Genomic DNA, 15,814 nt, shown 5'->3' on the forward strand with positions numbered 1-15,814 from the left:
CTTTGGAGCCTAGAGGCCTCCGCTTGATTCACCCCTAACAGCAATGAGCTGCCGTAGTCCAGCCGAGAAAGTATTGAGGCCTGGACTACAAGCTGTCTGGTAGGGGGATCAAAGTACTTTAAGACCGGCCTAGTACCACGTAGAATTCCGTAGCACGTAGCAGCCACCTTCTTGGTGTGATCTCTGAAGGTCAGCGCAGAATCTACCCATACTCCTAAATTTCTCAGTCCAGCGACTGGAATAGGAGTGACACCAAGCTCCGGTGGCCACCACTGGTTTCCCCATAACTCCGCATGCTTACCTAAAACCAACACCTCCGTTTTGGAGGCATTCAACTGAAGGCAGTTGGTGCGAAGCCAACCGGCTACTGCCAAGAGACCCGCACGGAATCTGGGGGCCTCCACCTCAGGGTCTTCACTAAGTGTCACCGCTAGCTGTGTGTCGTCCGCATATGAGGCCATCGTGAGACCCCACTGTTTGACGACACCAGCCAACGGTTTCACATAGAGGTTGAACATTGTCGGGCTCAACGAAGATCCCTGTGGTACCCCGAGCTCCAAGGGATAGGTGGCAGATTGACCAGGTGGTATAGCCACTTTAAAGGAGCGGTCTGCCAGAAAAGACTGAAACCACTGGAGAGCGACATCCGTCACTCCCGCCTCCTGTAAGCGTTGGATAAGTATATGGTGGGACACAGTATCGAAGGCAGCGCTTAGATCTAATAATATAAGCGCTGCAGTATGACCTGAGTCAAGTACCTGGCGAAGATGTTCCGTGATGTAAAGTAATGCCGTCTCGGTACTGTGTCCTGACCGGAAGCCGTTCTGACTGGAATCCAGAATCTGGTTACGAACCAGATGCTCGGACAGAACAGAGTTGACATGGGCTTCTGTTACTTTGGCAATCCAAGGCAACAGGGAGATAGGTCGATAGTTTTCTGGCAGTCGGGGGTCAGAGTTGGTTTTTTTTAATATCGGAGTGACCACTGCCTGTTTCCATGCCGCGGGTACCGTTCCACAAAACAATGACATATTGATGAGATTCAATATGGGGTCACGGCACAGCGGGGAAAGTGTGTTAATAAAGGCTGGCTTTAACGGGTCCCTAGGAGAGCCTGACTTGACCTTAAGGCTGAACCTGTCAAAGGCCTCAATAGACAGTTCAGGTAAAATGGCCAAAGGCTCAAGATCTGTCGTGACAGAGGTAGAAGCCAGTCGATCCTGGTGGAGTGTGTCGAACCCATGATAGATTTTTGCCACCTTCTCCACAAAAAAGGAGGCCAATTTATCACAGTGCGAATCTGTGCAAATCACCTCTGATGAGGATCTGTTTTTCATAAGGTGCTTCAGTACCTTGAAAATCAATTTTGAAGGATTGGGGCTGGTAGCAAATTCATGAGCGTAAAATGCAGCTCTTGCTCTGCAGATAGCTCTATGATAGAGCTTCAACTCAGTGAAATACCGAGTTTTCAGCGCAGGGTCACAGGAACGTCTCCATTCCCTCTCTGTTTTTCGGCAGGATTTCTTCAATTCTGCGAGAGACTCATTATACCAGGGGCTCGGTGTTTTTGTCCGGCCTTTCGACCACCGCAGAGGTATAAGAGAATCCAAGGCATCTGTGATCCAAGCGCAGAACTGTTGATATCCTTGATCCACATTAGTAAAGGTACTCAGAGGTTTTCGCTCTAATATGCCGTAGAATTCTTCCAGCGTAAGCTTATGCCAAGGCCTTTTAAGAATAGGCCTGTCTGTGGGTATAAAAGGCTTATCAAGGACCGGACAGAAAGCTTCTACTAACAAGTGATCAGTCCACCCCATCAACCTCGGTTCTGACAGCCTTAACCCATCTAGTGTGGAAAAGAAGGGGTCAAGAATATGGCCTCCCGAGTGGGTTGGAAGGGTAACGAGCTGAATCAGTTGGAGAGCTTCCAAATCCGCCAACAAGGAACTCACGGTAGTGGAAGACCCATTATCAAAATGGATGTTGAGGTCACCCAAAATATTAAAATTGGCACAGCCGAGTGCTATAGGACTGACCATATCGGCCAGCGCAGACCTAAAAACCGAGTCATTGCCGGGGGGACGGTATACAAGTAGGCCACTGAAAGTAAATTGATGGGAGAAGGCGACTTTAAAAATAGCGCTTTCACATGCGGGTAGTTCTGACGGCTTCCATTCCGCCGGAAAACAGGACTTGACTGCCATAGCAATACCACCACCTCTTGTGGTCCTGTTAGAAGTGAAGATGGTATAGTTCTGGGGGAATGCAAGATTCAATATGGCGGAGTCGGAGTCCTGAAGCCAGGTTTCTGTCATTAAAAAAACATCGGGATCCTCTTTCTCTATCAGGTCGTAAATAGACAAATGATGCTTTACAAGTGATCTAACATTTAGGCACCAGATACGAAGATCTCGCGATGCAACATGTAATCGTGTGACTGGGATGGTATCGTCCAAGGAGCGTATTTTAGTAGGGCTCATCAGAGACCAGCTTTTACAGGCGCAGCTGTATGGGCCAATTAAAGGGTCCACAGGCTTACACGCACCTCCTTTGGACATTTGCCCTATGGCCAGCAGCTCTGACCGTGTGTAGGACAACATATCTGCCAGGAGCGGCTAAACAACGATGTGTTGAAGTACAGAGCCTGCCCCGCCTCGCGCTGCCTCGACGCGGACGAGCGCAGACGGGCAGGACTCTGGCACGACTCCGGCTAAGCGACGGCGTCACCACCTGCGCGTCCCGCTGCGCGGGAGAGGGGAGCTTTAAGTAGGCTCGCCAATTAAAGCGCGAGCGCAAGGACGCTCCAAGATGGCGCCCAAAGCTATCTTCCCATTCCCTACCCAAAATGGCGCCCACAATGAGCCACCCCCAGGATCCAGGCCCGCCAAAACGGCGGTGAGGGAGCCGAGTTATGTGCGGTAAGAGGAGGGGGCCAAGACCCTGCTAAAATCAGGGAATAAGTGCAGAAAATAAAATTTAAACAATATACCAAACGAGGAGAGTTAAAAGCGTTAAAAGCGCAGCAAAGCGCCTGCAGCAGCGCCAGCAACAGCGTGTGCCCAGTCAAATGAGCATCTGTCAAGGCCTGCCCTGAAACTAGATTCGCCTTAAGTAGGCTCGCCAATTAAAGCGCGAGCGCAAGGACGCTCCAAGATGGCGCCCAAAGCTATCTTCCCATTCCCTACCCAAAATGGCGCCCACAATGAGCCACCCCCAGGATCCAGGCCCGCCAAAACGGCGGTGAGGGAGCCGAATTATGTGCGGTAAGAGGAGGGGGCCAAGACCCTGCTAAAATCAGGGAATAAGTGCAGAAAATAAAATTTAAACAATATACCAAACGAGGAGAGTTAAAAGCGTTAAAAGCGCAGCAAAGCGCCTGCAGCAGCGCCAGCAACAGCGTGTGCCCAGTCAAATGAGCATCTGTCAACAGCCACACGCCCTGCAGTGGTTAAAGGTAAAGTATTCCAGAACGCCACCTGGGATTTGAGGTTATTAAGTGTTCGGACAAAATTCCCATCAACTGTGTCCGATGTAGTTGCAGTGTGGGGAGTGTGTATGTGTCATAAAAGGAAATGGCTATCGATTTAGAAGCATTAAAGCACAATCCCAAAATGTCCCCAAATTGTTCAAACAGTGAGGCGATAGGCGCCATATCTACATGCAAATCTGCAAAGTAGACCAACATGTCGTCTGCATATGCAGATACAGAGTGACATAGCCAACCCACTGGGAATCCATATGGCGCCATCATGTGTGGTAGCTGTTGTGCCAGGGGTTCTAGAGCAAGCACAAACAGCAAGGGCGACAGCGGGCAAACTTGCCGTGTACCCCGATTCACATTATATGCTGCAGAAATATTGGTGCCGGTTTTGGCCCTCGCCGTAGGTCTAGTATGAAGGAGCTTAACTCATTTAATAAAAGCTGGGGGAACTCCACATTTAACCAATGTGGGCAGCATATATGACCAGCTTAAAGAATCAAATGCCTGACGTATATCTAAGGAGAGGCAGCCTGCGTGAGGGGAGCTGTTTCGGGCAGAATGTAGAAGGGCATAGAGGTGACATATGTTCATGGAGGTACTACGTTTAGGTACAAACCCGCATCGGTTGGTGCGAATCAGAGTGGGGAGTAAGGGGAGCAGTTGTGCCGACAAAAGCTTACTAAGAATTTTGTACTCCGTATTAAGGATCGATAGGGGCCTATATGCTGAGAGATCTGTTGGGGTTTTATTAGGTTTCAACAAATAGGTCACTATCGCCTCCCTGGTCGTGGGGGGCAAGGCACCCTCATCCGAAGCAGCGGTGTACAGTTGGAGCAGTTTAGGGACCATAGATACTGCAAAGGTGGAATAAAATTCAGTGGGAATCCCATCCGAACCTGGGGTCTTGTTACGATGAATTACTCATATAGCACTATGGAGTTCAGGAGCAGTCAGGGGGACTGCCAAATCCACAGCCTGGGCTGCCTTGATAGTGGGAAGTACCATCACCTCCAAGAATGCAGTGGTTACGACCGTGGTATCATGAGGGGGAGTGGCGTAAAGAGTTGTATAGTAATCATAGAACGTTCTATTAATGTCTACTTGTGTGGTGAGCAATTTGTGGTGGTCATTATGTATGGCCAGAATAGGTGTAGGGGAGGGCTGTGGTCTAATCAACTTGGCCAATAGCGTGCCAGACCTGTCCGAGTCAGCGTGAGTATGCAGCGTGTACGCATGCAAATCTATCACCCTCAAGTGCTCCAATAACTCGGCATATCTGATCCTGGCTTCTTGGAGGTCTGGTTCTTTCCTATCATTAGACTGAGCTGCTATTTCTAGCACTTGCAATAAACTCTCTTGGTCTGTGAGATCACGTATGGTTCACGATGAATTCCTGCCAGTGTCCCCATAGAGACACCCCGGATTATTACCTTGAACGCCTCCCATTCAACAATCCTAGAGGAAGCCGTCCCCTCCATGTCTGTAAAATAGGTGGCAATGGTGGTAGCTAATGTATCACGGTAAATCGGGTCTTCCAGTTGTAGCGGTTGTAGGGGCCACATGGGAATCAGTGAAGGAATGCGACCCCAATAAAGTACCAGCTCCAAGGGGTTATGATCGGAGATGCGGACCTCACTACGTTGGTGCGCAGGAGTGCCTCTACCATAGTCAATGGCTATGGAAGTGATGAGGTTGGAGATTGCGTCGCAGAAAGCTGGTCGGGGTCCTGAGGTGTCTGTAGGCGAGGGTGCCTGTTTTGGTGGTCTTAGTGTTGGCCTGTAGCCGAAAGATGAGTTGTTCCATGAGGTCTTCATTGGTGACGATGCATCAGATGGTTTCCTTGAAGATGATGGCGATGCCCCCGCCTTGTTTGTTTGTGAGGTCTCAGTGTATCATTTTGTAGACATCAGGAGTGGCGGTGGTGAAGTCAGGGTTCGAGGAGGGGGTGAACCATGTTTCGGTGATGAAGGCAACATCAGAGGAGATGGTGGCGATGATGTCCCAAATTTCCATGGCATGTTTGCAGAGCAGGATGCACTGGAGCGGTCCCGGGTTGTTCTTAGTCTTCTGATTGGAAGCAGTGCGGAGTAAAGCGCGGGCTTGTGTTTATGTGCAGCAGGAAAAGTGGCAGTGGTGGCAGGTGAGGGGTCCTTTGATTGATTGCGAAGAGGATGTAAAGAAGCTGTTATTGCGGGGTCCGGGGTCCAGGGCCAGGAGTTCCTTGGTGGTGTAGTGGCAGATGGTGGGCGGACCAGGGGTCCTGACGCTGGGTGCGGTCCAGGCACGGATGGGCGAAGATAGGCTTATCTTTGGCGCTTCTTCAGCCCACTGGCAGTGCAGTCGCACTAAGGCCTCCATTAAATAGGTCCTGGGGCTGGGTGGGGCACTGGGTGGCGGGAGGAGGGACCGGCAGGAGGAAATTAATGGCAGGAAGGGGGTCGAGACAGGCAAAAATAAAGGCAGAAACTGTCAGAAAAAGGCATAAAGAGACAGAAATGAATAGAAAAGGCAAAAGCAGAAGCAGAATGAGAAGAAAAGGCAGAAAGTAGAGGCAGAAACAAGCAGAAAAAGGCAAAAACAAAGGCAGAAACTGGCAGAAAAGGCAAACATAGAGGCAGAAACTAACAAAAAAAGGTAAAAGCCGTGCACAAAAATGAGCAGAAAAAAAGAAAAAGCAGAGGTAGAAAGAGTGAAGAAAGGCAAAGATAGCAGGCAGAAAGAGCAAAGAATGGCAAAGATGAAGGGCATTACAAGAATAAAATGAAGCAGCAGAGGCACCAACAGAAGACAGCAAAGGGTGGCGGACTGCGGGCAGGCTGGACAGGTGACTGTCACATGGGGAGCTGGCACGGGGACCTTGCACAAGGAGGGGTTTTAAAACAGCAAGCAAAGTAGTATTTGTAAAAATGTAATGAATGCCCCAAAAAGCAGTTTACCATGCAGGCACCCATGGTTTCTGAAGCAAAGCCTTCCCTACTAACATTTGTAAACAGGGCATAGTATCAAAGGTTACACCTTCTTGAGTTAAGCACAAAGAAGAATATATTTTCTCCAAACCCTGTCAATTTTGGATGTGTGTCTAAATGTACAGCACACATACCAAGTGGGAAAAGTTAAAAGTAAGTCTAAGCATGGTATTTTGTACTGGATGGGTACCTTTCCAGTACAACGCGTATGCTAGACTAATGAAGATGCATTTGCACTATGGTACAAAGGTGTATGCATGCAAATAGGCAGCCAGGAAGTGCACCAGCACTAGGGAAGAGAGCAGCAGTGCTCTAGCTATGTAAATATGCTGTCCTGCTCTGTGTCTTTCAGGCAATGCAGTGCAGTAACTTTGCTTATTTGAAAACATTATACATTTGGCACTTCATTTTGCGTGGAATATATTGAAAAATAGCGTAACAAGAATCAAATTTCCAGAATGTGAAATTACTATTAAATGGTTAGCAGATATTAAGTATTTAGCAGGGAACTATTCATTTATAGTTCGGCACAACCATATTGTTTCATAGGAGTAGTTAAGGGAATGAACTGTGCATGGGGGAGGATGGGATGTAATAATTTATAAAAACTCATGTTTATGAAAACATACACCAAATAGTTGAAGATCAACTACATGGAGATGTTTATAAGGTTTAGATTTACTTATGTCCTGCCAATGTGGTTGATATGTTTTTGTCATTGACAGAAGAAGGTTTTTAATCAAGACTATATAAAATTTTATGGAATTCATACCTTCTAAGGATTCTAGAAGTAGAGTATGTATATTTAAATACTACAGCTGATGCTGGAGTAGTTATTGTACTCTTACACCTATATCTTAATGTGTTTTTAACAAAAGCCTCTACATTTAGATTCCATATGAACACTGCCTGAATTATTCATATGTAATTTATTAGAATGCTTATGAAAGCCCACTTCTCCTGTTTTCAAGGATGAAATTGTGTTTTACAGTATGTAGGAATTCACTGGGGAATGTCAACTCAGCTAAATACTGTCATACTCTGCAATCTATAAATTCACACCACAACTTAAAGGCAAAACCCCGCTAGACACTGTGACATTCTTCTTCTTTATCTCTGCCAACAGCTGAGGAAGTGTCATGGTGCAGGTTCTTCTTTTTGTTTGACCAATGGAGTCCCATATGTTTTGACAAAGTTAATAGTGATCCTTTGAAGAAACAGCTGGCTACACCTGACTTGTGTGTAAGATGGGGACGTAAAACAAAATTGGACTGGGAGGAAATGTTATTCCAGTGCAAAACAATGTAGGATATCTTAATGATCAATTTTTCTTTTTGAACCGAAAAACATTCTAGGTACATCACGTTCATTATGGTGAAATGACTATTTCATTTTGGTGGGAAATTTCTAGATTTGAGAACAATTACCTTTTCTATTTATTTCCATGCAGTCAGTTTTTACAAATGTCAACTGGTTTGCTATTAAGTACATTAATCTAATTTAATGAAAGGTCCATTGTAACTTTTTTGATTTCACCTATAGGCTGTCAGTTTGTGTGTACTGCTTATATACTGGCATTTAAATGCTGAAGAAAAACATATTTTCATCAGAGTCTAATTTAAGTCAGTGCATATGCACAGTTCATTAGACTTTTTTTCATCAATCTGATAGCATCAAAAGTTACGTTTTGGATTTGATGAGCTAGGCATCCTCAGCAGAGGCACTATATTTATAAGCATGCTCAGTAGAACAAAGGTTGCATTAATTCATATCAATTTACAAAACAAGTCGAAGAAGTGTATTGCTTAGAAATAGCAGATTCACAGATCATAGCCTACATTTCGAATGCATGGTTGTACTTGTAAATTGACAGAATAATAACTGATTATTTTCTAAATTGCAGGAGTTGCCTAATGGAAAGAATACCAATGTGCTCCTGATATGTATAAAAACTAAGTAGTATTTTGGAAAGTGTTTGAACTATCTTAATAGCATCAAAAGTAGAAATGACTTTCAATTTCAAACGTATAAACATTCAACAGCAAATGTGTCATTTCTCCTTAAAACTTAAAAAAAGAAAAAAAACATGTAAACAGAAAGTGACAAATATGTTTTCCCTTCACTATTAGGTGAAAAATGAAGTCAACTACTTAATTTGTCTGAATTTAATGAAAACGTCAACCCAACTAAAATAGAAAAACAGATTAGTAGTAATGAAGTAATATGAATAATATATTTCAGATTGAAATTAAAAATGAGAGTCACTTGTTAAACATGTTTTATTAGTAATATACAAGACAAAATAATTCAATGAATAAAACCCAAAATGATCTGTATTTAAAAGTCAATAACAGTACTATAAAATGAAACAATCATACACAACAATTGGTCAAAGCAATAATAATAAAAGAAGAACAACTAGGAAATTAAACAAGAAAAATAGTGAAAAACTATTTGAAAAACGAACACAAAAACAACTGGAGTTGCAGGTAGGGAATGTTTTTATGAACATAATTCATGTGGAGATTTGCTCAGCAAAAGAAATTCATGACAGGATTTCAGTTTCCCAGGAGTGTTCCTGGAAACAATTAGTGAATTTTAAAGGAGGTGAAAATCTACTCCAAATAGAGTAGATTTACATTTTTACCAATTTTGGCAATTGATTTTGCTGCTGCAAACGGCTCTGACTTTTTGAAGTGTGTAGTTTAAATTGTAGCATAAAAAGCCAATGCTAGCCACAAAAACTAACTACAAAGATTACTTTGGATGCTGAAAAACTCTATTTGCACTATACATAGAATAATATGTAAAATGGAATTAAATGCCACATTGTTGAAATTAGTACCATGTGAAAATGTACAACTTATCCTCTCAGTGTTATTGGGAAATCGCATTAGCACATTTTCATTTTCTCCAAATGATATATGTTAATTTGTGTTAATTCACAATACTTGTGTGAATTGTATATTAATCATTTCTGTTCCGTTCTATTCTGCAATTCTCTCCCTACTTCTGCTTCTACTATGTTCAGTGGAATAATGTGCAACAAGCACCAGAGAAATATTTCTGCAAGCTGTGATAGAATTGTTGGTTTGTTTTTCCATAGGCAGGAATATTCATATTATAAAAAGGTTATTGCGATTAGTTTGGCCAATGATATTATGACATGGGTAAGTAACACAGAGTAAATACTTGGCCTTTTTTTAATCATTGAATGAAGTTCCTTCGCATACTGTATTGCCAGAAGTAAATGTTTTTGTGTCAGTAGCTTTAAGGAGCATTTAATTCACTTTAACTAGTGAGAAATGCACAATAATAAAAATCACCTCAAAACAAACAGTGTGATTCTAATTTGTTACTTTGAACACATTATCAAATGCAAAGTGAGCTCAGACTCTGAAAGGATTGTAGGACCATAGAAATGGCAGAAATGCACTATATGGATGCTGGTAACATAACATAACATAACTTAACATAACATAATATAACATAACAACATAACATAATTAAGTAAGGACAACAACTTTTTTCAATGTAGGGAGCTGATAAAATTTGTTTTTGTGCTTTTGGTAATGTTTAGATCATTAGACTTTGTGTCATGTTTTAAGAGAGGGAAAAGGAAAGCTACCTCAGGAGAGCTTTGACACATGTTACACTGAGCAACCACAAATTTTCATGAAGAGGTTTAAACATTGGTAACACAATAACACATAAACCTTCATTTTCTAACATAAGGAAAGTCAAAACATCGGATTATGTTTACTTTTGATGTGATTTATTGTTTCTATATTTTATTTTATTTCTTGATGGTCCTAAGGGTTTGCTGTAGATCAGTGGTTCTTAAACTTTTGACTTTTGTAGACCTCCACTTAATCATTATTGTAATCAGGGAACACCCACTGAGTCATCACTGGAAGCCAGGGACCAGGGACCACGGCTTCAGCATTTTTGATGATTTGAACTGCAAAACAATACACAAAAATACAGAAACATGCATTCATCAAACAAATATGCAAATTATGAAATATGTTATTTAATTCACAAACAAAATGTTTAAAAAAATCAAAAATGTGATTTTAATGGGAAGGTTGGAGCTTTTCTAAAATCAATTGAGGTCACTCATCATTCATAATAAATTATGATTGATGCACTTGCACTGTTCCCACAAATCAATCTGAGAATACTAACTCCCCTCCAACTTCAAATGCCTTTACATTTGTATAATGTTTCAACATTTAAAATGTTACATATTCCTTCTTTATTTAGATACACTTTATTCTTCTATTAATATATTTAATGTTGAAGCAGTGACGGGTCCCCTGAATAGGCTTTCTGGACCCCCAGGTGTCCACAGACCACAGGTTAAGATACACTGCTGTAGATGAATTTTAAAACATGTGTACCAGTTTTGTTTAAGCATTACTTGGACACTTGTTGGTGGTTTTTAGCTGCCTTTGAAATGAAGGGAAGGATCTGTTAAACTATCTCACATAAATTACACTACAAATGGTTGACCCGATGATTCACTGCCTCCTGTGCCACAGGAATAGATTTTAGCAACACATTGAGCTTTGTATTTGAAACACTCAAAATGCACTGGATTACTCTGTCTTATGAAGCAGATGCTTTTTATTAATGCAGTACTTTCGATAAATGCTATGGTCACACACTTCTAAAGTTTAAAATGTGTGAATTCTTTTTCTTACACCCAAAGCAAGGTTTTAGCATTGAAATCCTGGGGAATCATCTCAAAGCTCTTAACATCACAAGCAGACACACTGTACACTTCTGCAAAGTACATTCAGCCCTGTCGTACCTGGTGGGGTCTGACTGCCCAAATCATATATATCCCAGTAAAATGAAGGAGGTTTGGAAAATCTGAAAAAGGTTACAGATGGCTATACAAAAACTGAAAACAAATATAAAATTAAAAATCAAAATATATTTTAGCATCATGTTCAAAAGAGGCATGAATTGCTACATTATAGCCATGCACTGTAGATCCATGAATATGCATTGTCAAATCTTTGCAAATCAGAGCAAGGTTAGCCAGCTGTTTGTGGTTTCCAAAATTCGCATATTTAAACAGGAACATTTAGTTTTCCCAGTTCTAAATCTCTGAGTATTTAATTCAAATGATACGCAACAATATACCATGCAACTGAAATGTACCTAGCAATATTAAATAAAAAGTTAAATCACACTTTCATACATTTAATGATGGTGCACATTCAATCATTAATGAAAGATAGTTTTAAAAGTATTTTACAAAAAAGAACAGTAAATATGTGTGTGTATGAGCACATTTTATTGGGATGGTTCCTGCAATTCTCAACTAATTATTCTTCCCCATCTTTCAGATTTAAATAATCTGGGGAATGATTTTGAAGGCCTACTGGAACAAGCACAGAAGACATCATCTGCAATACCACTCACATGCGTAACCATGTACAATTCCATTGCTGACAAATTCACACGGTCTATACAAAAGAACTGGCGCATACTCAAAAGTGGCAGCCTGAACTGGGAGAACCCTCTGTTCTCGTAAAAAAGAGCAAAAAACCTATGAGACAGTTTAGTAAGTACACACCCCCGACAACAAACTACTACTCCTAACACTGTTCTTAATGCCTGGGGTCTCCCCAATGTGACTGGTCATTTCCCCTGCGGCAACTGCAGTGTTTGCCACCTAACCAAACCCACAAAAACATTGGAACTAGAAGAAGGGAAGACATGGCAAATCAAGAGACACACTAACTGTAACTCAGTCAATGTAATCTATCTCATCATCTGTCCATGCGGACTACGCTACGTCGGGATGACTAGCCGCAAAAAAAAAACCCAGGATTTGCGAGCACAGAAGTAATATCCATTGCCGGCGTACACCACGAAAATGACAGAATACTTTCTTGAGGTGGGCCATACCACGAATGGGTCATAATCGAACAGTTGGATAAAGGAACAACCAATCTACAGAACCAGCTCCTTGAAAAAGAACAACACTGGGTTTATCGCCTATCCAGCCTAAATGACAATATCCCATGGAACGCATTACAAAGAGCATGATAGTGATAATCAAGATCCATACACATATACTTACATTGCTTTCATGTCCAATGGATTCCTATGAGGAATATTTCTGTATGTACTACATATTCAGAGATAGTAGTATACTTTGTACTGTTGGACTCATATCAAAGTGGCACTAGGTGTGCTACAAGGCACTATTCGGGTGTTCTGTGGCAATTAATTTAACTCTCTGTGACAAGATTTTTACACATCCTTATCCGGTAATAATGGTCCGCTCAAAATAGGCACCCCATTACTTAGATCCACAACGGTGCATATAATATGCTCTCAATACACGGCAACATCCCTACTTAACAACGCACCATTTTTCTTTTTTCTTTTTACTCTTTATCATAATGGTGCTCATAACATCGATAGCGGCAATAAGTCCCACCTACCAGGAAGTAGAAAATCACACTCACGTAATCCCACTACGTTACTGAAGTTAGCGGTTCAGTTCTCACCTTGGAGAGCACACGGCTCCTTATGTAGCCACGCCTACTCCCGGAACTGCATTAAACCACATCCGATACGAGTGTGTTTACCGGAAGGATCCCGTGAAGGGTATTGCAGGTTGGAGATATGAGAGTCCATCCTTGACGAAGGAAGTAATGAATGCTGATATGCGGTGAACAAGTTCATAACCAGACGTGGCTCCCACTCCCGGCCTGATCTTTTGACCATCTTTTTAACCATCTTTTTAACGATCTCTTTACAGCTTGCAGTGTGTGACAATAGGAGGCTCCCTCCCCGCAGGATTAAGTAGATCTTTTCAATTGTGGTTAATGTAAGCCCGGTGCTCATTTCATGTCTTCATTATGTTATCTGTGTGAACATATGTTTAATTTATTCTTTTCTATGCTGGCTCATGCGCTTTAAAATAATCGCACCCCTTCGTTGACATACAGTACTCTACGTCCATTACTGCCTCGGACTACGTGTCAGCAAGGTGCCAGCACCAGCGCGCTGAATCCCATGCGCATTTAAGACACAAGTATAGACTCACTGGTTTTAATGCCACGCCAGCCCAGATGAACTAGCACTGGTGGCCTGTATTGCTGTGCATACTTGTGATCACGCATGGTAATTTATCTAGGCTTAAACTATGCATGTTGCAAACTACCATCACGCATAGTACTACATAAATATAGTATATAGTTTAAACGTTTTGTATGTCTTTTTATGTTGTGTGTTCTTCTTTTTCAGATACCAAGTCAAGCAGTGGATCACTAAATACTGTTTGCCCACAAAATTCACAGCACACTTTAGGGTGTGTGCTGATAATTCACACATGTGGTTACCTCCACATTTGTAACCGTGTCTCTGGTTTTGCACACCTTTAGGTCCTGATGAAAACCCTTACGACTGACGTAAAAGGCTGGAACATGTTGACCAGGTCTTCAGTGATATAGAAGTATAAATAATTCTTCTGTATATCCAAAGTTTACTTTTCAATCATGTCCTAAGACCCTTACATTAAAGTCTCTTATTAGGTCATATCTTAGAGACATTTTTAATCTCACCACTTTCTGAGCACCATCAGAGCACTTACATCACCCCAAAGTGTCAAACACTTTGGAATACTACCCCCCCGCCAGTTCTGGCGGTGGGGTTAGCATTCCACCCTTCTAGAAGGAGAGACATGTACCCACTGGTCTAACCGGTAAAGACTTTCTAGAGCCCTGGCATCACAAAATGGATGCCACTGCCACAGGCATGGGTCTGGCCTCCTGCTGCTGACCGAAACTCCAGCAGGGGAGGCCTGGACAGTGGGAGTACACAAGCCAAGGGTTTAGTAGGGTTGACCCTGGCCTAGTCAGAGAAACCACTCAAGCTGTTCTTGCCTGTGATGGGGCATGGATATGACCCCCTCTGTGAGTCCCAGTAACTTGGGCAAGTAGAGGCAACAGCCTTTAATCAATTGAGTACATCCTTTGGCATCCAGGGACACAGGAGCAAGTGTCACTATGGTGACAAAAGATCTTGTGGTGCCTGGGGAGGGGTAACTGGCCTTAAGAAGGTTATGGTGAGTGCAAACCTACCAGTCGGATGCTTGCTTGGCAATGATCTAGAGACTTCAGCTTGGGCAGAAGTAGAGCTCAGGACTCATGCAGAAATGCTGGCCATCCCTGCAGATGTGTTTTCTGTGACCAGGTCACAGGCCAAAATGTCTGAAACTGAACAGGCCTTGGATTCTGGAACAATGGACCAAGTGCCACCCAAGAGGAGGAGCTGAAGGGTTAAGGTAGAGCCTTCCCCCTGACTCAGAAGGAGGATCAGTCTTTTGAGGGAGATGATCACGATCCTGAAGAAGGAACTGTCCTAGAGGAGCTTGAGCCTGATCAGGTTGAGTTCTTGGGGACAGGGGGCCCATCCAGGGCAGATCTGAGCCAGGAGCAGCAGAGCTGTCCCTCTCTTGAACCCCTCAGACGGCAAGCTGCTGCTGAGGCTGCTGGGAATGCTAGTTGTCCCCATAAGGTGTATTGGGATTATGGACTCCTGTGTTCAGAGTGTAGAGACCCCAAGCCTGGTGCCACCAGGGGGTTGGTTATACCTCTGAACTTCAGGGGCTTCCTATTGACCCTAGCCCATGATATTCCTTTAGCAGGCCACCTGGGCATGACTTGGGACAGACATGTCCCTCACTTTCACTGGCCCCACATGTCTTAAGACACACAGGAGTTTTGTCGCTCCTGTGTAACCTGCCAAGCCAGTGGCAAAGCAGGTGGCACTACAAATGCCACCCTGATAACACTACCTGTGGTGGGGGTGCCCTTTGAAAGGGTGGGGATTGACATTGTTGGTCCCATGGATCCCCAAACAGCATCTGGGCACAGATTTATCCTGGTGGTAGTGGATTATGCTACCAGGTACCCAGAAGCTATTCCCTTTAGGACCACTACAGCACCTGTGGTGGCAAGAGCCCTGTTGGGAATTTTCTCAAGAGTGGGTTTTCCTAAGGAGGTAGTATCAGACAGAGCTACAAATTTTATGTCTGGTAGCAATGTGGAAGGAGTGTGGAGTTACTTACAAGTTCACCACACCCTATCACCCACAATGCAATGGTTTGGTTGAAAGGTTCAACAAAACTTTAAAGGGCATGATTAAAGGGCTCCCAGAAAAGCTCAGGCGAAGATGGGACATTCTCTTGCCCTGCCTTTTGTTTGCATACAGGGAGGTGCCACAAAAGGGGGTTGGCTACAGCCCCTTTGAACTTTTGTTTGGTCACCCTGTCAGGGGTCCATTGTGTTCGGTGAAGGAAGGATGGGAGTTACCTCTCAAACCCCCAAAGCAAGAC

At 43.2% G+C, this 15,814-nt stretch overlaps 1 protein-coding gene across 2 annotated transcripts in view; it reads right to left on the reverse strand.

Moving 5' to 3' along the window:
• CCDC85A (coiled-coil domain containing 85A) overlaps positions 1-15,814 on the reverse strand; it is a 193,079-nt gene that overhangs the window by 89,000 nt on the left and 88,265 nt on the right. Inside the window, exon 3 of one of the 2 annotated variants that reach the window (XM_085612372.1) lies at positions 8,775-10,408. The exons of the other annotated variant lie outside the window; for it this stretch is intronic. Within the exon in view, the coding sequence (XP_085468498.1) occupies positions 10,317-10,408 (92 nt within the window). The 3' untranslated portion in view covers positions 8,775-10,316. Of the gene's footprint in view, positions 1-8,774; positions 10,409-15,814 lie in introns of those variants that run through there. 2 annotated transcript variants of the gene reach the window in all.

Source organism: Triturus cristatus, chromosome 6, assembly GCF_964204655.1.
Source record: "Triturus cristatus chromosome 6, aTriCri1.1, whole genome shotgun sequence".
Lineage (NCBI taxonomy): Eukaryota > Metazoa > Chordata > Amphibia > Caudata > Salamandridae > Triturus > Triturus cristatus.